General features: G+C 55.6%; 1 protein-coding gene across 2 annotated transcripts in view; it reads left to right on the top strand.

Moving 5' to 3' along the window:
* The window catches only part of MRC2 (mannose receptor C type 2), a 52,709-nt gene that overhangs the window by 20,339 nt on the left and 11,658 nt on the right, over positions 1 to 20,712 (top strand). For both annotated transcript variants that reach the window (XM_029927536.1, XM_029927537.1), the window contains exons 2-13: positions 9,056 to 9,457; positions 10,047 to 10,220; positions 10,418 to 10,582; positions 10,797 to 10,910; positions 11,417 to 11,560; positions 14,291 to 14,479; positions 14,634 to 14,788; positions 15,703 to 15,810; positions 17,733 to 17,848; positions 18,315 to 18,463; positions 19,059 to 19,276; positions 19,971 to 20,113. In XM_029927536.1, the coding sequence (XP_029783396.1) occupies positions 9,056 to 9,457; positions 10,047 to 10,220; positions 10,418 to 10,582; positions 10,797 to 10,910; positions 11,417 to 11,560; positions 14,291 to 14,479; positions 14,634 to 14,788; positions 15,703 to 15,810; positions 17,733 to 17,848; positions 18,315 to 18,463; positions 19,059 to 19,276; positions 19,971 to 20,113 (2,077 nt within the window). The remainder of the gene's footprint in view (positions 1 to 9,055; positions 9,458 to 10,046; positions 10,221 to 10,417; positions 10,583 to 10,796; positions 10,911 to 11,416; positions 11,561 to 14,290; positions 14,480 to 14,633; positions 14,789 to 15,702; positions 15,811 to 17,732; positions 17,849 to 18,314; positions 18,464 to 19,058; positions 19,277 to 19,970; positions 20,114 to 20,712) is intronic.

Consider the following 20,712-nt stretch of genomic DNA (forward strand, 5'->3'; position numbering starts at 1 on the left):
CCGGCGAGCGGGCGGACCTCGGGGTGGGGGTGGGGGCCGCGCCGGAACGCCGGGGGCGCGCTGCCGCGAGGGGGAGCCGGGAAGGGGCGGCGCGGAGGGGGGCGCGCGCGGCCGAGGAGGGGGTGCGGCGCGCAGCGGCGGCGGGGACCCGGAACTCCGTGGGCCGGCGGCTCCCTGCCCCCAGGTCCTGGGGCGAGGGAGGGAGGAAGGGGTTGAGGTGTGCCCGCCCCGGGGATGCTCCGGTGAGGGGGCGAGCTGGGGAAAGGGCACATGCCTGGGAGCCGACGGTCCGGCCCGAGCTTAGAGGCGTGATCGCTTCTTGTAGGGGCCCGGCGGCACCCCAGTTTCATCCTGCCTGGTGGGGCCCGGGAAAGGACCATCCCCAGAGATTGTGATGCTCTGGTTTGAGGAGACAAAGGCCGGCGGAGGGTGAGATCAAACAGCACGAAACCACCAGGGGGGAGACCAGGGCCCGAGAGTATTTGCATTCCCAGAGAGGCCCGGGTGTTGGGGGGCAGGGGACAGCCCTAGTCCGCCGACACTGCTTGAGGGACCAGGGGACCTGGCAGAGTTGCAGGGAGGGTGAAAATTGTCTTTCCGAATTTCCGAATAATCCAGGTCCCTCCCGCCCACGTCACGTTCCGCCTCCCTTGCGTTTATTAGTTGGACGTCCTAAGTCCTAAGTCCACCTCAACCCATTCCCCCTCCCAGAGTCTGCTTTAACATCTTCCTGGAACGGAGCAGGTCACATTTTGCAGCACATACATTTTAAGGGGGGAGAAGAGCATCTCTAGAAATGAATGATAAGAGGAAACTCACCATGGCTGGAGGGAGAGGGAGAGGCTACACAAACGTGTGACAGCAGCAGATGGGGGCTGTGTGTGCTCTGTTTGGTCACATGCACTTTAAAGCAATGGAGAGCAGGCAGATTGGCCCTGCTGGAATGCAGGGGTGGTTGGGAGGAGGGAGGAAAGTGAAAAGCCTGGAGGGTGGAGGGTAGAGAGAAGCCCACAATGGGCCAGGATTTGGGTGGGGATATTGCACAGTTGGACAGGGCCTTGGGCTCCTGTGCCCTGTGACTGCAGTGCTCTTCTGTGGAAGGGATGCGCCACCTCCCCCATCCAGGTCCAATGTGCGCATGGACATGAACGCAGCCTCTAGTAAAAGGTAGGGCAGGGTGGGGTGCTGCGTCCCCAGAGTTAGCTTTTCAACAGGGCGGGGCTGGCAGCTTCTGCTGACTCAGGGACATTTCCAGGCCTGGCCTCAGGGCCAGGCGGCTTATTGGAAACAGCTGCTCCTCTTGGCCGGTGGCCCTGCGGCCCCTGGCTCTCCCTGGGATGACCCTTTGCCTTTGCATGGCCTGAGGAGGCCTGGGGAGGGGCGGGGGGGCAATTACTGAGAGACTCAGTGGTTAGAGGTCACCCTGCCATGCCCTCAGGGACCAAATCTGGCCAGCCCCCAGGGCTCACCAGCTGGTCCCTAGGAGCTGAGCCGGGCTGGTCCCCAATCTTTGGTCTTGCCATTCCCCCGCCTCGGAACACCTTCCTTTTCTCTGGTCTCTGCTGGTGCCTCGCTGGGTTTTGTTTGACATGCCTCTCATTTAGCAGATTTTGAGAGTCTGCTGAGTGCCAGGCACTCTGCTAGAATTAACTTCCCCTCTGCTTCCTTCAGCACCATGTCTTCCACTTGTAATGGAGAGCAGCCGTCTTATCCGGGGTCAGACCTCTGGCTGCCTTCGCTGCTGGGCGGAGTCCCGGGAAGCTGCTGGGACAGCTGAGAGCTTTGCTCCTGAGAGACAGACAGTTCTGAGTCTTTGCACTTAGCCTCAGGACGCGGCCAAAGCCTTGCGTGTACCGTACAGCAGATGGGAAAGGAAAAGAGGCCACAGTGCCGGTCAACGGAGGGAGGAGACAGGGGCTCCTCAATGTAGGGCACTTAGTTTTAAAACCCAGTTGCTCCTGAGCACGGATATAAATGTCCAGGCTGACGACCCGGAGATGTCCGAGAAGGAAGGAGGTGTGGACACTGCAGCAGAAAGAAACCTGTTTTCTGGAAAACCCATAATACTCAACACCTTCATCCCCAGCCACGCAGTACAAATGGGACCTGGGGGTTTACATACATACATACTGGCTGATGTGTTGCTTGTAACTTTTTCATGGATTTCTACATGCATTCTGCCTCTCCAGCTTCACTGCAAAAATCATGAAGCCAGAAGGTGTATTGTCTAATTTCCCCGTAGAACTTAGTTTAAAAAATGCTTCAAAATGCTTGTCAGCTGCACGAGTGAGACAGCCGCTGGGGGAGCAGGCAGAAGGGTGATTAGGAGGATGGGGTGGGGGTCTGGCCTCCAAGTACCTCCTCTGACAAGCCCAGGAGGCTCGTTGCTCATCTGACGGTCAGAGTGGATCCCGGAATGATGGCCTCCAGGGAGTAAGGAGGCTGGGAGAGAGGCTGTGGCTCCAAGACCCAGGGTTCTGTGTTTACCAGGATTCTTTTGGTTACAAGGACAGAAACCCAATGTAGACAAGCTCAGCACAAAAGGGGAATGTGGCTGCAAGTGAGCCCGAGTGATTCACAGGCTGGAAGAAGAGCCACAGGAACTCAGGGTCTGGTTCTGGGTATTCTGCACATGAAGACTTGTTTCTTCCCCTTCCACTGCTCAGCTGTGTCTCTTTCTCTGGTGTCCCCATTCTTGTCTGTAGCAGGAAGGTCTTTCCCTCATGGTAGGAAACATGGCCATTGGCAGCCTCAGTTTAGCGATCTCAACAGAGAAAATCATGTGTTCCAGGGATGATCTCTGATCAGTCCTGTTGGAGTTATGTGCCCAGTCACCATGCCAGGGGGTGGACGCTATTACTGGCCGGGACTGAGCCTTGTGCCCACTCACATGGCCAGAGCACAGTGCAAGAAAATTATAAATAGGAAGAAGAAGGAATGGGAAGACAAAAACAAAGGCCAGAGACTGAGGGCAGTTCAGTGAGGTTCTGGATTCTCTTACAGTCTCCATGTCTTCCCTGCAGAGACCAGTGCCAACCAGACCGTATGGTGGCAGGGCCCAGATTGTCTCTGTTGCTCGTCACTGTACTCTCGGAGCCTGGCACCATGCCTGGGACCTGTGAAATTCTCAGTACATATTTGTTGAATGAATGGATGGAGGATGGATGGATGGATGGATGGATGGACAGATGTGCTCAACGCATAGTTTCCTGCTTGGTTTCATTCGTTTATTTATTCACTTACTGAGCAAGTACACAAGGAGCCACAACCTGGCAAACAGCACTGTGCTAGGTGTGGTATAGTTGCAAACAAAATGCAGGAGGTTGTCTTTGTCCTTGAGGGACGTCCCACAACCCTAGTGAGGGGCATTTCTACTTCCTGTGCTGACACCTGATGCTCCCCAGGGCATGTGGAGTGAGGCCATGGGATGGGTAAGACTGGAGGGGGGCCTTCCCAGGATGGGGACATCGGACCCCTGCACCCTGAGCTTCCTTGCTGCCTCATGTGGGCCGGCGGGGCACAGGCTGCAAAGAACAGTCTGTGCCCCAAACACCTTTGTGCCCTTCCCTCTCCCCCTTAGCATTCCCAGCTCTGCCAGGGCTGGGCTTGAGCTTTTCCTGCATTGGGCCCTGGAGAGAGAGCCTCCTTTCTGCGAGGGCCCAGGCACAACCCCCTAGACTTTGGGTGGAAAATGCTCTCTCAAGAACCCGCCCCCCCCCCCAACAAGGTCCCAGCTTGGCAAAGTCCTTGGGTTCTACCTCCAAGAATCCTCCTCAGCTTCCCCTTTTCTTTGTAGCTCTCCTGCCTTCCACCCCTGTGCTCCCAAATTCTTTGTTCTTTTCTCATTTGCTGCCAAGGCAGTTCTTGGACTTGCATTCTTCTCTGCTGCCTCCTCCAGACCCTCAGTGTCTTCAGAGCGTCTCCCACCCCTCCAGAAGCGCAGCTCCCTCCTACGCCCCCAGACACCTGGCTATTAAGGGCTTGTTTGCCTCATGTCCTGCTGTGTCCAAACCCACTGTTCTTCTCTAAGTAGGATAGTGCTGTGTGTTTCCGCCTGGCCCCAGCATTGCCTGGGACGTGCACACGCAGAGGAGGCCTGCCAGGAAGGTATGTGGATTTGAACCCAGAACTTAGATCATCGTAGGAAGGGGGAGACTTGCAGGTGTGGTTCATGTGACAGAAGAGGAACCTGAGACCTTGAAAGGCACTGCGATTGGGCGTCCTAATCTCTTCTCCTCTCTGGGTCTCAGTTTCCTCATCTGTCAAGTGAGGGGAAGGTGGCCTGACCTGACCCTGGGACTGCCTCCCCCCAACTGACACGGACCCCTTCAGACCCCTCATTTGCCATTGATTACGACTGCGCAGCCTGGCTGGAATGATTCAACCCACATGTGGGTTTTCTGGTTGGGGAGGAGCGGAGAGTTCTATCCCCCTGGGCTGCTGTGGGCTTCTGTGATGTTTTGGGCTCTATTGTCCTGGCCCATCCCTGAGAAACATCTACAAAAGCAAGCATTATTTTCTCCCTTTTCCGGTCCCAGGCCCTTTCCCTACCCCCTGCCAAGGGCCACTTTCTGTTACTACTGACTGTCCTCTCTGGAGGGGACCTTCTGAGAATCAAACACCCAGTCCTTAGAGGAGCCTCAGGGCCTGAATCAAGTCATGGGGCCAGTTTACGGCTCCAGAGAGTGTGGCTGGAAGGGAAGGAGCAGGCTGAGGGACGGGGCCGAGAGGACCCCCACCTTGTTTTTGTTGAAGGATAGAGCAACCAGTGTCCCTGCGTCATCAGCCTTCTTACCGTGGCATTTTGAGCACTCAGTGACAGGAGCTGTGACAGCACACTGTTTTAGGAAAATTAACGTGGCATCAGGATCAAGGAAGAGAAAGACAGACTGATTGGTTAAGATTGTTACCTAGGCAGGAGATTCGTTCATTCACTCATTCATCATTCATCACGCATGTGCCCATCAATATTTATTAAGCACAACGGTGTGTCAGGCAGAGTTGTAGGTGCTTTGGATGCAGTGATGGAAAAGACTGAGAAAGTCCTTGGGAGCTTATAAACAAGAAGAGAGACTCACAAAATAGAAACATGTCAGATAATGAGTTCTGCTTCTGGAAGTGTCAGTGTAGTTGGTACCAGTCTAGCTCTCTGGTCAAGGATACTTATAGACAAAGGTTATAATATAAAACACAGTGGTTTGAGAGCAATTTAAAACAAGCAGATGCTGGGGAGGAAACAATCACCAAAAGAAAGAAGCAGATAAAGTGAGAGGTTCATTTAAGCAGCGTCTCTCCCCGAGAGCACTGCCCCATTTGAGGACCTCAGACAGGAAGGGGCAAAGTGGCAGTTTTACTGTTTGGGACTACCAGAAGCTTCTAAACTGTGCGTGGGCAGGGCGAGGCATTAGGAAACCCACCAAGAAACAGCAGCTGAGAGCCAGAGGTTTCAGATGCTGCCTGGTGCTGGGGGGACAGAGTTTGGAATTCAAGTTCCACTAAGTTAGAGGGGCTTGGTAATTGCCTAAGGTTTTCCTTTGAAACTCCAGAAGGGTCTCACCTTATGATTAAACCCAAGGCTAACAGCCACACCCTAAGACTAAAGGCAAACCAAAACAACCCCACCCTAGCAAAGCCTAAAGCCAAGCCTCTACAGGATCAAGATGATCCACCAGTAATTTAACTGCCTGCCAGAACAAAACTCAACATTCTTTTTAGGAAGATTAAAAAAAAATCCAGACTCCCTATAACATGTCATCCATAACATTGTGTATACAATAAAAAAGAAAAAGATCCAGACTCTTTATAACCTTATCCACAATGTCCAGTATGTAACAAAAATTACTAGACATGCAGGCAGCTGGAAGAAGTGACCCATAATCAAGAGAAAAAATAATCATTAGACAAAGGCTCACAGAGAACCCAGATGTTGACCAAAAAAATCAGATAATAATAAATATTGTGAAGAGAACTACAGTCAAGCAATTGATAGAGAATAACTGAGTGGCTACTTTAGGTCAGAGGGTTCTCTTTAAATATATGACTTTTTTGAGAAGTGAAACATCAGGCAGAGGAAACCATGCAAAGATCTTGAGGCAAGAAAGTATGAAGCCTGGGGCACCTGACTGGCTCAATCAGCAGAACATTGCGACTCTTGATCTCAGGGTCATGAGTTGGAGCCCCACGTTGGATGTAGAGATTACTTAAAACAGTAAAACGTTTAGGGGTGCTTGGTGTCTCAGTCAGTTAAGCGTTTGACTTTGAGTCTGGTTACGATCTCACAGCTTGTGAGTTCGAGCCCCACATCAGGCTCTATGCTGACAGCTCGGAGCCTGGAGCCTGCTTTGGATTCTATGTCTCCGTCTCTTTCTCTGCCCCTCCCCAGCGCTTGCTCTCTCTGTGTCTCTCAAAAATAAACATTAAAAAAAAAAGTTTAAGGAAAAAAAAGAAAGGACCAAGCCTGTTCAAGGAAGGGCAAGGAGAGCAATGTGATTTGAGCAAGAAGGAGTAGTGTGATCTAGGATCGAACTGGTAGGCAGGACCAGATCATGTAAGATCTTGTGGCTCGTGGTAAGAATTTGAATTTTATTTGAAGAATGTCGAATTAATTGCCTTTGAAGGACCTTAAGCAGGTAGGAATCATCTCACGCATGTTATTTTATATCTTACTATGAGTGAGGCTGTTTGAAATAGTTACAAGCCAATAGCATTTCATCTTTTCTAGCTGTGTATGTGTGTTCTTTTCTACTACGTTGTTGATATTTTCCTCACAATTCATTCTATTTTTTGTAGAAACTCTTTTTATATTAGGGAATAAGCTATTTGCCACCAGTGAGTTTTGTATTTATTTGATTTGGACTTCTGACTTTGTTTATGGTATTTTTTTTGCCATGGAAAAGATTATGATGTCATTGAATTCATCATTGTTTACTTTATGACCTTCAGCCCTCCAGTATTATTATTTTTTTTAATTTGGAACTTGGGGCTCCTGGGTGGTTCAGTCAGTTGAGCATCCAGCTTCGGCTCAAGTCATCTCACAATTTGTGGGTTCGAGCCCCACATCAGGCTCTGTGCTGACCACTAGCTCAGAGCCTGGAGCCTGCTTCAGATTCTGTGTCTCTTTCTCTCTCTGCCCTTTCCCTGTTCCGCTCTGTCTCTCAAAAATAAATAAATGTAAAAATAAATTTGGAACTTTAGTTACATTTAAAAAAAATCATTCCAGGGGCGCCTGGGTGGCTCAGTCAGTTAAGCCTCCGACTTCAGCTCAGGTCAGATCTCACGTTCGTGGGTTCGAGCCCTGTGTCGGGCTCTGTGCTGACGGCTAGCTCAGAGCCTGGAGCCTGCTTCAGATTCTGTGTCTCCCTCTCTCTCTGCGCCTCCCCCTCTCATGCTCTGTCTCTCACTGTAATAAAATAAATAAAACATTAAAAAAAAATAATTCCAGCTGACCTTGAGAATGACCTAGAGGGATGGGATAAGATCATAGTGGAGCAGATACAGCTTGGGGTTTGGACTCAGAAGACTAGGACCGAATTTCAGCTCCTCTCTGACCAGCCTCGTGATCGGTCGAATCATTTCACTACCTTTAGTCAGTTTTTTTTTTTTACCTATAACTAACATGGAATAGTAATAATGACAAATGGTAACAACAATAATTTACATTGCTCTTACTCTGGGCCAGACCCTGCTCCAAACACCGTATATTCTCACATTTAACCTTTGCAGTAGTCCGATGAGGAAACTGAGTCAGAGAGAGGCAATGCGACTTGCCCAAGTCACATATTAAGTGGCAGAGCTGGGGTTTGAACCCTAGCAAACAGATTCATGCCTTTAAGACCTGGAAATTACCCTGAGGGGCTAGTGGCTCATGGATGACAAATTCCTTGGTGACAGGGATGTGCAGTGTGTGTGTTGTGTACACGTAGGTGGATGTCAGGCCTGGGCTTGCTTCCTGGCTGTGTGACACCATGAGCAGGTCGCCTTGTGACTCTAAACTAACCAGGATCCTCCCCCTTTTTTATTTCTGTCTCCTGCCCTTTCTCCCTTCCTTCTCCTTTTCCTTCCTTCCTTCCTCCCTTTCTCTTCTCTCTCCCTCCCTCCCTGTCTCCCTTCCTCTTCTCTCTCCCTCACTTCTCCCTCTCTCCCTCCCTCCCTCTCTCTTTCTTAACTTTACTGAAATATAATTCTCATCTCAAAGAACTCATCCACTTAAAACATTTAGTTAATTCAGTTTTCCTGTATTCGCAGGATTTGGCAGCTATCCTGACAATCTAACTTTAGAACGTTTTCACCATCCCACCGGACACCCCCCCTCCCCATCACCCCCCGCCCAGCCCTATCTACTTCCCATACATTTAAGTCTCCATTTCTTAATCCGTGAAGTCAGTGTGCTTGGGGGCGGGCTGGCTTTCACTGCCTTCCCCGGGGTGTCTGCAGAGTGAGGTGATGGGTGAATCGATGCGGGACTGGGGGAAGCCCTCTACAGAGCCAAACGCTGCTTACAAAATAAGGTGTGCAGTGGTTCTGGGAGGCACGAATGGTTGGATATGGAGGTGGAGGGTGTTGGGAAGATTCTAGAAGCCAGGAGAGGAAGGAGCTAGTGAAGTTGAGGGGCAAAAGGGAAGAACAAGACCAGTTACCCCAGGCCAGAGAGGAACTTTGGTGGGAAAACCACACTGTGTCACGGAGACCGGGATGAAGTTGCGATGTGCCGAGTGATGTCCATGTGTCCACTGCTCCTCGCGAGATCTTGGGAAAATTATACAGTTCCCAACGTGGCAGGTGGAGTCGGGCTTGCTTGGAGTGGGATGGAGGGCTGAGTCCTGCCTCTAGGCTGAGCACGGGGCTAGAACAGAGGCTGGCCAGGCAGCCTCGGCCTTATCTGGGCACTCAGAGACAGCACTGCCCCTCCCCCACCCGAAAGGGTTGGTAATGAGGACCGAGAGAAGACACACAACCCGGTGCCAGGCTCAGGGGCAGTGTCTGAAGGTGGCACTGGCCATCAAGAGCCAGCCAGGAGAGCCCCTGGGATGGCATCATGCCCTGCCTTCCCTTCCAGAACCCAACGTCTTCCTCGTCTTCAGCCATGGACTGCAGGGCTGCCTGGAGGCCCAGGGAGGGCAAGTCAGAGTCTCCCCAGCCTGCAACGCCAGTCTCCCCGCCCAGCGCTGGAAGTGGGTCTCCCGAAACCGGCTCTTCAACCTGGGCGCCATGCAGTGCCTGGGCACGGGCTGGCCGGGCACCAACACCACAGCCTCCCTGGGCATGTATGAGTGTGACCGGGAGGCCCTGAATCTCCGCTGGCACTGTCGCACACTGGGTGACCAGCTGTCCCTGCTCCTGGGGGGTCGCACTGGCAACACATCCAAGGCCGGCGGCCCCGAGCGGGGCGACCAGACCCGCAGTGGTCAGTGGCGCATCTACGGCAGCGACGAAGATCTGTGTGCTCGGCCCTACTACGGTGAGAGGCCGCTTGCAGGGTGGGGGCGGGGGCAGGGCCAGGAGGACTGGAGGACAGTGACACATGCAGGAGCCACAAGGCGCTGGGCCTCTGCGGACCTTTGGCAGCCGTATCTTTAATTGTAATGGGAAGCACTTGGGTATAATTAAGGATATTAACCTCAAAGCATTTATTTTTAGGGACTTAAAAAAATAGATGCTTGCGAAGACCTCAAACAGTACAGAAGTGTATCACTTAAATTTAAAATTCCCTTCTCCCAGCCCCACTCTCCCGGGTAGACCCTAGAGTAACCCCATTGGTGTCTGGCTCCCCATTTTGAAGGGGTGACCGGGGACCAGGATCACCCGGTGAGGGGCCTTTTGCAGTGGACCTCCTGCAGTTCTGAGATGGAACTTGTTGGGGGGCGGGGGTACAGCTGGATTTTGGACATGCATTAGAGGTGCTGTGGGATGAGCAGCAGGACCTCTCCCAGGCTCCTGGGCTGATCTGATGGTAGAGGGGGCCTCAAAGCCTTAAGCACCACCCGAGGGGGGCGGGGGGCGGGCAGCCTCTGGGGTCCAGATGCCAAGACCCCGGCTCCTTTCTGCAGAGGTCTACACCATCCAGGGAAACTCCCACGGGAAGCCATGCACCATCCCCTTCAAGTATGACAACCAGTGGTTCCACAGCTGCACCAGCACAGGCCGTGAGGATGGGCACCTGTGGTGCGCCACCACCCAGGACTACGGCAAGGACGAGCGCTGGGGCTTCTGCCCTATCAAGAGTGAGAGCAGGGTGGAGAGGGTGGGCCAGGGTGGCTCCCGGAGGGAGGCCAACCACCAGGGGCCTCAGCGTGGGTGGAAGAACCTTCCGGACTGGGGTGATAAGATGCACCTCCTCGTAGCTGGAGCAGCATGTGTGGGGTCTGCACTCCTTGAGGGACTCCCGTGTGGGACCCATGTCCCGCTGTCGTGGTGGCAGGTAATGACTGTGAGACCTTCTGGGACAAGGACCAGCTGACCGACAGCTGCTACCAGTTTAATTTCCAGTCCACGCTGTCGTGGAGGGAGGCCTGGGCCAGCTGCGAGCAGCAGGGGGCGGACCTGCTGAGCATCACTGAGATCCACGAGCAGACCTACATCAACGGTGAGGGGCCAGGGCAGTCAGGGGTGAGGGTGGAGGGGACCTGGGCCTGGCGGTGGGGGCAGGGCAGGGTGCCAGCAACCTGAGACCTGCTGCCCCTCTTCGGAGGGCCCTGGGCACTTCCTGCTGGTGGGGCAGGGATGCCCTTGGTGGGGGCACACAGTGAGAGGGCTGAGGGTGGGCCAGTCCCCTCCTCACGTGTCTGTCTTGCCGTCAGGGCTCCTCACTGGCTACAGCTCCACGCTATGGATTGGCCTTAATGACCTGGACACCAGTGGAGGCTGGCAGTGGTCTGACAACTCGCCCCTGAAGTACCTCAACTGGGAGAGTGGTGAGGCGTGGGGTTCGGGCGCAGGACTCCCCTGGAACCCTTCTCCAGGCCATGTGGGGGAGGGGCGGCGGGGCAGGCTCCGCCCCCTCCTGGACCGGGCCCCATTCCCATCTCTGGTCTATGCAGTGGCCTTGTGTGAACTAGAATCCGATGCCCTTTCCTCAGCGCGCAGGCCTTGGGGCGCGGGTTGGATTTCAGGCCCGTCCCTTCGGCCGCACTCAGGGCACCTGCAGACTGGCCAGGGAGGCCTCGGGGGCAGGTCGCCAGTGCTGGGAGGAGAGTTTGGGACCACCTCTGCGGCTGGGGCGGGGGGTGGGGGGGGGGGGGGGGGGGGGGGGGGGGGGGGGGGGGGGGGGGGGGGGGGGGGGGGGGGGGGGGGGGGGGGGACGGACAGTGAGGTGAGAGGCAGCGAGGGACCTGAGGGAGCAGGAGGCTGTGAGGAGCGCCCAGGGGCCTGGGTGTGAGCATCTCTCTCCCGGGCTGCTGGCGCCCTGCCCTCCCCACAGATCAGCCGGACAACCCGAGCGAGGAGAACTGCGGGGTGATCCGCACCGAGTCCTCGGGAGGCTGGCAGAACCGCGACTGCAGCATCGCGCTGCCCTACGTGTGCAAGAAGAAGCCCAACGCCACGGCCGAGCGCCCGCCCCCGGGTGAGCGGAGGTCTCGGCGCGGGGCGGGGGAGGGGCGGGTCTCTGTGCTGATGGACAAACCAGAATGTGGTTAAATGCTGGTCATCCGCACTGTCCTTGTAGCAGCCGCACTCAGCTGGAGGGGACAGACACCTCAACACTCAATTAGAACATCCCGAGTTACATACAACTATAAAAATGTGTGTAGTAGATGTTAGAAAAGACATGCTTAGAGAAGAAAGCGCTTAAGCTCCTTGGAGTTAAGGAGGGTTTCATGGAAAGGACATTTGATTTGGACCTTTCAAGTTGACTGTAAAGAGGTGTGAGGGAAGGGCGTTCCTAGCAGAAGGAACGGCATGTGTAAAGGTGCAGAGGCATGGAAGTATACAGAAGCTTTACATTTGGTGAGTATTGCAGTCTAATTGGAGTGTAGACTCTAGCATGCAGTGTTTGGAGCAGCAGTGTGGCATCGTCACGGGAGGGGGGGGGCTGTTATAAATGCAGAATCTCAGCCCCCCCTCCCCCCAGCCTGCATTTCACAGGGTCGTCAGGCAAGGTGTGTGCAGGTGCAGCTGAGGCACACTGGGGTGGAGGGTGTGCTGTTGAGAACAGTTCAGAAAGGCAGGCTGCAGCCGGTCCTTGAAGGGTCTTGGCTGCTGGGTCAAGTCTGGGTGGGACCAGGTAGGCTGTGGGGAGCCTCTGCAGGGTTTTTAATCCAGGGAGTGTCTTGCTCACATTTGTGATTCACAGAGATAGCCGTAGGGGCCTGTGGAGGAGGTTGGGGTATTGGGTACAGCATCGCTCTAGGGACGGTGCCTCCCTATGCTGTGTGGCTTTGGGCAAACTCAGCTCTCTGAGTACGTATCTCCAATAAGCTCCTCCCTCTCACAGGGCTGTAAGCCTGGAGACCAGGCCTTGCCTGAAGGAGCGGATCACACGTAGGGCACCTCACCTCTAGCTGGAAGGGGCCGGGGGCAGGCACCAATGCTAGGTCTTCTCAGTCCTAGAAGGAAGGAGGGCCCCACTGTAAGCACACCTGACCTATCTGTGGCCCCCTTTGGGCCTAGCCCCTCGCCAAGTCCTCGGGCCCCTGGATCTCCCCAGTGTGGCCCCTTTGGGGGAGGTCTCCTGTAAAGCCTCATGGACCTGCAGGTGTGTCTGTGGCATTGGACTGCCTCTTTCGTGCCGCTCTGCCTGAGGCATCTTTTCTGAGCAACTTCTCAAATGCCTTCTGCTTTCTGGGTCTCATCACAAAAGGCATGTCATTCCAGGAGCACCTGGGTGGCTCTGTCAGTTAAGCGTCTGACTTCAGCTCAGGTCATGATCTCGTGGTTCGTGGGTTTGAGCCCTGCATGGGGCTCTGTGCTGACAGCTAGCTCAGAGCCAGGAGCCTGCTTCAGATTCTGTGTCTCCCTTTCTCTCTGACCCTCTCCTGCTTGTACTGTCTCTCTCTGTCTCTCAAAAATACGTTAAAAAAAACATAAAAAAATAAATGTATAAAAAAAATATAATAAGGCATGTCATTCCAAAGGCAGGCACCATTGTGTCCCGAAAGCATCCATATTTCCTGAGTTTCCTTCCTCCCAGCAGCCCAAAGAAGGCCCCCTGGGGTCTGAACTTGGGTTCTGTCTGTGGCAGCAGCCTTGGATCTTGGCCAGGAGGCCCAGGAGATGATTGACAAGTTAGAGCTGAGGAGCGAGTCTGAGAAACAGTATGCTGGACCCTGGAGCGTCTCACAGAATGGAGTGGATCCCAGAATCCCAGTCTGGGGTGATACTTCGAGTGGGCACATGCTTTCCTGCCTGGCGGGGCAGAATCCTGCCCGAGCCTGACATTGTGGGTGGTTTAGTGAAGTCTTGTTTTCTTTTGCCAAGGCCCAGTGAGGGCTTGTTTGCTTCAGCTGCAAACTGGGACCCCGATCCCTAGAGAGTGACCCTGAAATGCATGGAAGTGGGGGTGAGGGCAAACCTGTCACTGGTTAGTTTCTCAGCCCTGAGGGCAGCTGACGGTGGGGGAAGGAGCCTCAGCTTCTGACTCCCTGGGCCTCTGGCCTGGGGGCCCCACTTCCCATTCCTACATCCCGTACTGCCGAGGTCAGCACCAAGTCCACACTCAGTATATGCTATTTGAGATAGTGACAGTGGTCTCATTTATTTAGCAAGGTGGACATGACCTAAGTTTGAATCTTATAATAGGAAATCCCATTGAAAAATGTGTTTAATGTTTATGTTTGAGAGAGAAAAATAGCATGTGTGGGGAGGGGGCAGAGAGAGAGGGAGACACAGAATCCTAAGCAGGCTCCAGGCTCTGAGTTGTCAGCACACAGCGTGACGCGGGGCCTGAACCCACAAACTGTGAGATAAAGACCTGAGCCAAAGTCGGTCACTCAACCGACAGAGCCACCCAGGCGCCCTAGGAAATCCCATTTACAGAGGAGGAAACTGAGGCTCCCAGGGTTGGTCTGACCCGAGTCCCCTCACCCATCGCTTTCTGAAAGCCCTAGCTGGCGGGGCTGTCCTGTCTTGGGTGAATCTGCCACCACCTCCTGGGGCTCCAGCAGCCCTGCAAGGCTTTGTCTTTTTAGAATCGGTCAGCATTCAGATCGGTTCTGGCGGCCAGGGCTGATCTGAGACAGGTGTGGGGAGGAGGTGACTTCAGGGTCCTGCCCGTGTTGACACTCTACGAATCAGTCCCCCCCCCCCCCCGGCTGGCTGGCTTGGTCCCTGACCGGCACCTCGTGGGTCTCTGCAGACGTGTGGGCCAACGTGAAGGTGGAGTGCGAGCCCAGCTGGCAGCCCTTCCAGGGCCACTGCTACCGCCTGCAGGCCGAGAAGCGAAGTTGGCAGGAGTCCAAGAAGGCGTGTCTGCGGGGCGGGGGCGACCTGCTCAGCATCCACAGCATGGCCGAGCTGGAGTTCATCACCAAACAGATCAAGCAAGGTGAGGGGCTGCTGGTCCACACACCCGGGGTGGAGGGCAGGGCCTTCCCGTGCCCGTCCTGTCCTGCCCAAGGGGTGGTGGGACTGTCCGTCCACGGCTGGTGGCTGAAGCTGACCTCTCTGTCTCCTCTCCCCTCTCCTCTGCTGCATCCCAGAGGTGGAGGAGCTGTGGATTGGCCTCAATGATCTGAAACTGCAGATGAATTTTGAGTGGTCTGATGGGAGCCTCGTGAGCTTCACACACTGGCACCCCTTTGAGCCCAACAACTTCCGGGACAGCCTGGAAGACTGTGTCACCATCTGGGGGCCGGTGAGAAGCCCCTCTCCCCACCCACCTGGTGCTACTGCCTCCATACCACCACCCCACTGCCTCTCAGAAGCCCCCACTTCCCCACCAGCCCTGTCCCTTCCATGTGCAGAGATTGTGAGGATTTGAGCTCTCCCCACCCCCAACTAGCTGGGTCACTTCGGGCAAGTTACTTAACCTCTCTGTGCCTTGGTTCCCTCATCTGTCAACGGAACACTAACAGTGCAAACCTCAGAGTGTCATTGGGAGGATTAAGGGAGTTAATTGTCATGAAGCCTTAGGATGCTGCCTGGCACGATCTTGGTCTACCAGCTGCTCTTCCTACCGGCAGGTGGCATCAGAAGCCACATTTTGTGGACACGCTCCATTGGCACGAAGCCAGCCCTACCCAGCCCAGGGTCCTGTCTCCTCAAAAAATTATGGGGTGATGACTATTCGCCATGGTTTGGGCTCAGATGCAGTGTGGGAAGATGAAAGAATTGATGTAGGCTTCCAGCAGACATAAGAGACCCATTCAAGAGTGACCAAGTCACAGGGACAGAGTATGGACTCCAGGGTCAAATAGGACATTCTGCTGTGAGACACTGCAAAACAGTGCCAGGACTGTAGAGACAGAGCCATCTGGCATAAGGAATGCTATTTAAAAATTTACAAACAATTGTTTGTTGAGTGTCTGCCATGTGCCAGGCATTCTCCTGGGGACTGGGACGCAGACACCTCTGCTCTCTGGATGGAGCTGAAGGCAGACAAACTGCTGGCTGGGAGACTGGGGACACAGGACAGTCTGGAACACAGAGAGGACAAACCTCTTGCTCAGAATCACACACAAGTTGGAGGCGGGGGCGGGTCTAAAAGTCAGGTCACCCGTAGGGTGTAGGGGAGGGGGCCTGAGACTCACCCTCATCCTGTGTCCCTAGGAAGGTCGTTGGAATGACAGTCCCTGTAACCAGTCCCTGCCATCCATCTGCAAGAAGGCAGGCCAGCTGAGCCAGGGGGCAGCCGAGGAGGACCACGGCTGCCGGAAGGTGAGGCCACGTCTGGAGCTGCCCCTGGGTCGGGCCGGCCAGAGGGGCTCCCGGAGGAGGGAGGGGACAGCACCCCTGCCCCCCCCCCCCGCATCCTCCCATACTTGGCACATCCCTTCCTCCTGCTCTCCACACTGCTCTGTTCCAGAAAGAGCGACACTGGATAATACAGGGTGGCGGTAGGGTGGGGGCTGTTGGGAGGAAGCAGAGCTCCCCACCCCTACTCTTTTTGGAGAAGTTACTTGTCAGCGGCAGCAGAGAACAAGAGATGGGTGCAGGCAGGCCCTCAGGTCAAGCTGCGCCCCTCCCAGCTCTGTCTCCGCTGGCATGCACCTTGCCGCTGACACTCGGCCGCCTGTCTGTCTCCTGCAGGAATGAGGTCCTTCTGTGGTTGTCTCCCTCCTTGCATTCCTAGCCCCAGGGGCGTCCGGATGTTCAGGGAGGGAGAGGCCAGAACTGGCCGCCTTGGTGGGGCAGTGCATGTATGAGTGAGGGACCCATGTCTTCCTCCAGGCCCTCCCAGGCTCCCCACAACCTGGTCCTCAGCCAAGCAGGGGTGAGAGTGGTGTAGAAGAATATGGGAAGGTTACTCAAAAAAGACACTTGATGGTGTTTTGGCTCCTGATGGCTCCATCTGCTGAGGCCACGTTCCTGCCAGCCCCTTGCTGCTGGTCTGGCTCCTCGCTCTCTTTTCCTTTAGATCGAGCCCACTAACCACACCCCCACCTCACATGAACCCCAAGCTCTCCCCCAGGGGAGGGGTCCGAAACAACAACAGGCATGGCCTGCAGTGGGAAGGAGAGAGCAGGCAGGGGCTCTGCAGAAGCATCTGGGGGCTGGCGTGGACAGGGACTGGTCCAGGGGCTCTGTCCTGGCTTGGGCAGGGGAGAGAGGAGGAGTGACTAACGGCCCTGACACCAGGGCCGCCTGAAGTGTGCATGCAATGTTGAGCAGCCCTAGTTCATACCCTGGAAGAGCAGGGTTCTTAGCACAGCCTTCCCCTCCCACCGCCCCCCCCAGCTTCTCTTTTGCTCTGGCTCCTGCCCAAGGGGGCTGTAACTTTCTCCCAACCTTGAGTCCACCCCCAGGCCTCCCATTTCAAGAGCTCCTGGAGGTGAAGGCCCTGGGAAGCACCTTGTGTTGTCTTAAGATGGAGCAGGGCCCTGGTGCGGACAGGAGCAGCCTTTGTGGTGTGGGTCCAAGTGTGAGCTCCACCTTGACTTGTCTGTGTACAGTCTGATCACTTAATTTCTCTGAGCCTCAGCTGCTGTTGTGAAAGGCAGGAGCAGAGAGCTCAGGGCGGTCCAAGGGGCGGAAGGTCTGTTGGGTGAAGCCTCGGCTGGTCTTGTGGGGTTTGGATGGCAGAGGACCAGCCCCTGAGGAGCTGTGGTCGCTTCCGAAGCTTCGCTGCTCCTCGCTGAGGGTCCGAGGCACCCCCACCCCCTCTGGCTAGCTGCTTCCTCCGCGCACTGAACCTTTTCCAGGACCCAAGGATTACCCAGCCCTTCCGCATCCTGGCAGCTCTCCCAGCTTTTCAGTTCTGGATTCGCAGCCAACTGGCAATTTTCCCACTGTGACTCTTGGCTTAAATGCCCAAGAGAGAAGTCCAGTGGGCCGCGCATCATTCTTCACCGGCCCACAGGCGGGTCACTGGCCACCTTCAGAGCGGCCGCCCTTGGGCCATGTTTCTACCTCTGGTCTGGCCCTAGTAGCTGATGGGAGGGAGTGGGGATGTGAAGTGATAAGGTGCAGAACTCAGCACAGGAAGAGCCGTCTCTGGTGTCAAACCAGGCCCCTCTGTCCTGTGCCCAGGCCTGTGGCACATTCAGTGATGCCAGAGATGGCACCCCCCACCCCAGGATCTATGGCTGAGGGAGGAGCGTCCTCCCCACAGACATCCCTCTTTTGCCCACTCGAGCCAGGGTTGGACATGGCACAGCCCATCCTGCTACTGGCTGGGAGAGGACCAAGTAAGCTACAGCGAGGCCCGGCGCCTGTGCACCGACCACGGCTCTCAGCTGGTCACCATCACCAACAGGTACAGGCCGGGCTGTGTGCCCAGACCCTCGACGCCGGTCTTAATACCTGATGTGGGCCCTGCACCAAACAGGTGGCATTGTAACATTAATCCCAGAGGGACCTGAGTCCTTGAAGCCTCAAATGGCTTCAGGACCTTTTTCTATTACTGTCACAAGAATGGTTCCTGCTTATTAAGCGACCCCAGTATAGGGCAGGGCCTGAGCAGGGTCAGAGGCGGGGGCAGGTGTAGGTGGGGGCTGGATGCCCAAGAGAGGCCTTGGTTGTGTCTGCAAACCTCTGCTTTCCTCTCAGCAAGGCACGGAGGTGCAGGCAGCAGGCCGGGAGCTTGGTTGCTATGTGTCAGCTGTAGGGGCCCCACGGGTCCCCCAAGTTACTGGTTGGGGTTGGCAGGGCATCTGGCCCGTGGTCCAGGGAGTGGTCGGGGTGAGGGCGAGCTCCCTGCCTGACCAGCTTCTCTCCTCCAGGTTTGAGCAGGCCTTTGTCAGCAGCCTCATCTACAACTGGGAGGGCGAGTACTTTTGGACGGCCCTGCAGGACCTCAATAGCACCGGCTCCTTCCGCTGGCTCAGCGGGGATGAGGTCATGTACACCCACTGGAACCGGGACCAGCCTGGTGAGCCCCTCCTGCACGGCACTCGGCCAGCCCCTTCTCTGGCTTTTCTTGGTGAAGCCAGGAGGCCGTATGCACCTGCCCGGCTGGGACCGAATCCCAGGGCTTCCCAGTAAACTGATCGTTGATCCAGCGTGGAGCAGTGGTGAGGGACACAGGCTCTGGGGCCAAAGCGCCTGGTGCATCTTTGAGCCTCATATTCTCATCTGTCAAATGAGGATAATGGTACTTTCTTCATAAGGTTGATGAGAGGCTTAGATAGATTAATATATGTGAAGTGCTTAATTACTAGATGGGAAGCGAGCACAGGTGCTCGCTATTATGATTATTGCCATTTCACATTCAGTATCGTTTGTAGCATGTTCAGTCCCCTAATGAGATAGTCACCCAGCCTTAGAGGAGTTAAGTGACTTGCCTAAGATCTCACACAGGAGTAAACACAGAGCCGGGACTCTGCCTCCAATCCCTTCCGGGTCCCTGCTGACGGCCAAGCTGGTCACCCAGTGCCGTGTGGGGACTAGGCCGGGGTGGTACCCTGCGGGGAGGGCTGGGCCATGAGTCCTCAGCAGACAAGTGAGTCTCTTGCTCCCTCCTCCAGGGTACAGCCGTGGGGGCTGCGTGGCCCTGGCCACGGGCAGCGCCATGGGGCTGTGGGAGGTGAAGAACTGCACCGTGTTCCGGGCCCGCTACATCTGCCGGCAGAGCCTGGGCACGCCAGTGACACCCGAGCTGCCTGGGCCAGACCCCACGCCCAGCCTCACTGGCTCCTGTCCCCAGGGCTGGGGGTCAGACCCCAAACTCCGGCACTGCTATAAGGTAGGGAGCTTCCTGGCATGTGAGGAGGGAGAGAAACTGGAGCAAAGGAGCCACACATCCCGGGGGGAGGGCAGCCCCAGGCCCCGATCCAGGCAACTGGGTCCCCACGACACTGTTTCCCCATAGTGGCCTGCAGACAGAGCTAATTTCCAATGACAGTCTTGTCAGTGGAATGTCAGGTGTGGCACATAGTAGGTGCTCGATAAACATGTGAGGGATTGGGGAAAAAAAAACATGGAGATCATCTGTTTCAGAGGTTCCCAAATGTTGGGGCTGGGCTGTCTGCGCTTCAGCATCATCTGGGCAGCTTGATAAAAATAAATGCCTGGGGCTGCCACTGTGGAGATGGGATTCACCAGGTTGGGGTGGGGCCTGGTACTCTAAATTTTTAAACCCTCCTGGGCTTGGGAGCCACTCATGTCCAAGGACTTTTATTACATGAGGAAACTGAGTCCAGGGAGAGGAAGGGACTGGCCCACAGCGCACTGTGACTGGTTCAGGGGTCTGGGCAGGGGGCATTCTCTAGGGGCTGGCTGTGCTGGCTCCCCTCTCGGGGCTCATTCTCTGATGTGCAGGCTTGTCTTAGCCAGCCTGCACCCCCCTCCAGTGAGGTCCCAGTCCCCCTCCCAGTGCTGTCATGGGAGAGCGAGCGGACCAGGGGGACGGCTTGGACACCTGAACTTTGTCCCTGTAGGTGTTCAGCTCAGAGCGGCTGCAGGACAAGAAGAGCTGGGTGCAGGCACAGAGGGCCTGCCAAGATTTGGGGGCCCAGCTGCTGAGCCTGGCCAGCTATGAGGAAGAGCACTTTGTGGCCAACATGCTCAACAAGATCTTCGGGTACTGAGCCTGCGGCGGTGGCCTGCATGCACCTGTGTGGGCTCTTGGTTCTGCCTGGCACAGGGCAGGGGGCAGGGTGAGGGCGCCCCCAGTGAGGCCTGCCTGAGGGCTGGGAATGACCTGTGTATCTGCAGCTAATGCCAGGGCCATCCTGTCCTCTCTCAGGTAGCCCTGGTCTCCCTGGAGTTGGAGACTCTGGTGCTCACCAGTGTCAGGGAGCCAGCAGGGGCCCCCTCAGACTCACATACTTTTACAAGAGTAACTGCCCTCCCCGGCCCTCTGCAAGCCGATCCAAGTTGAGCATCTCCCCGCCCCCAACACCATCCTGTAGTGACCCACTCTCCTCAATAAACCGGTTTTCCTGAGAGAGAGGAGGACAGAAGCTACAAAAGTAAGCATTTGCCCATGGGGGTCCCTCCAGGACCCCGTGTCTGTCCTGTGGGCTCCCAGCATCCTATGACACAGAGCACCTATAATCCCTTAGCACTGGGAAAAGTCCAAATGGACCCAGGCTTCCTGAGATCTTAATTCCAGGGCCATGTCTTTCCAGCAAACATCAGGATTACATCATGTGACCTGTCATTACAGCTCTTGTTGAT

The sequence above is a fragment of the Suricata suricatta genome, chromosome 17 (assembly GCF_006229205.1).
Source record: "Suricata suricatta isolate VVHF042 chromosome 17, meerkat_22Aug2017_6uvM2_HiC, whole genome shotgun sequence".
Classification (NCBI taxonomy): Eukaryota; Metazoa; Chordata; class Mammalia; order Carnivora; family Herpestidae; genus Suricata; species Suricata suricatta.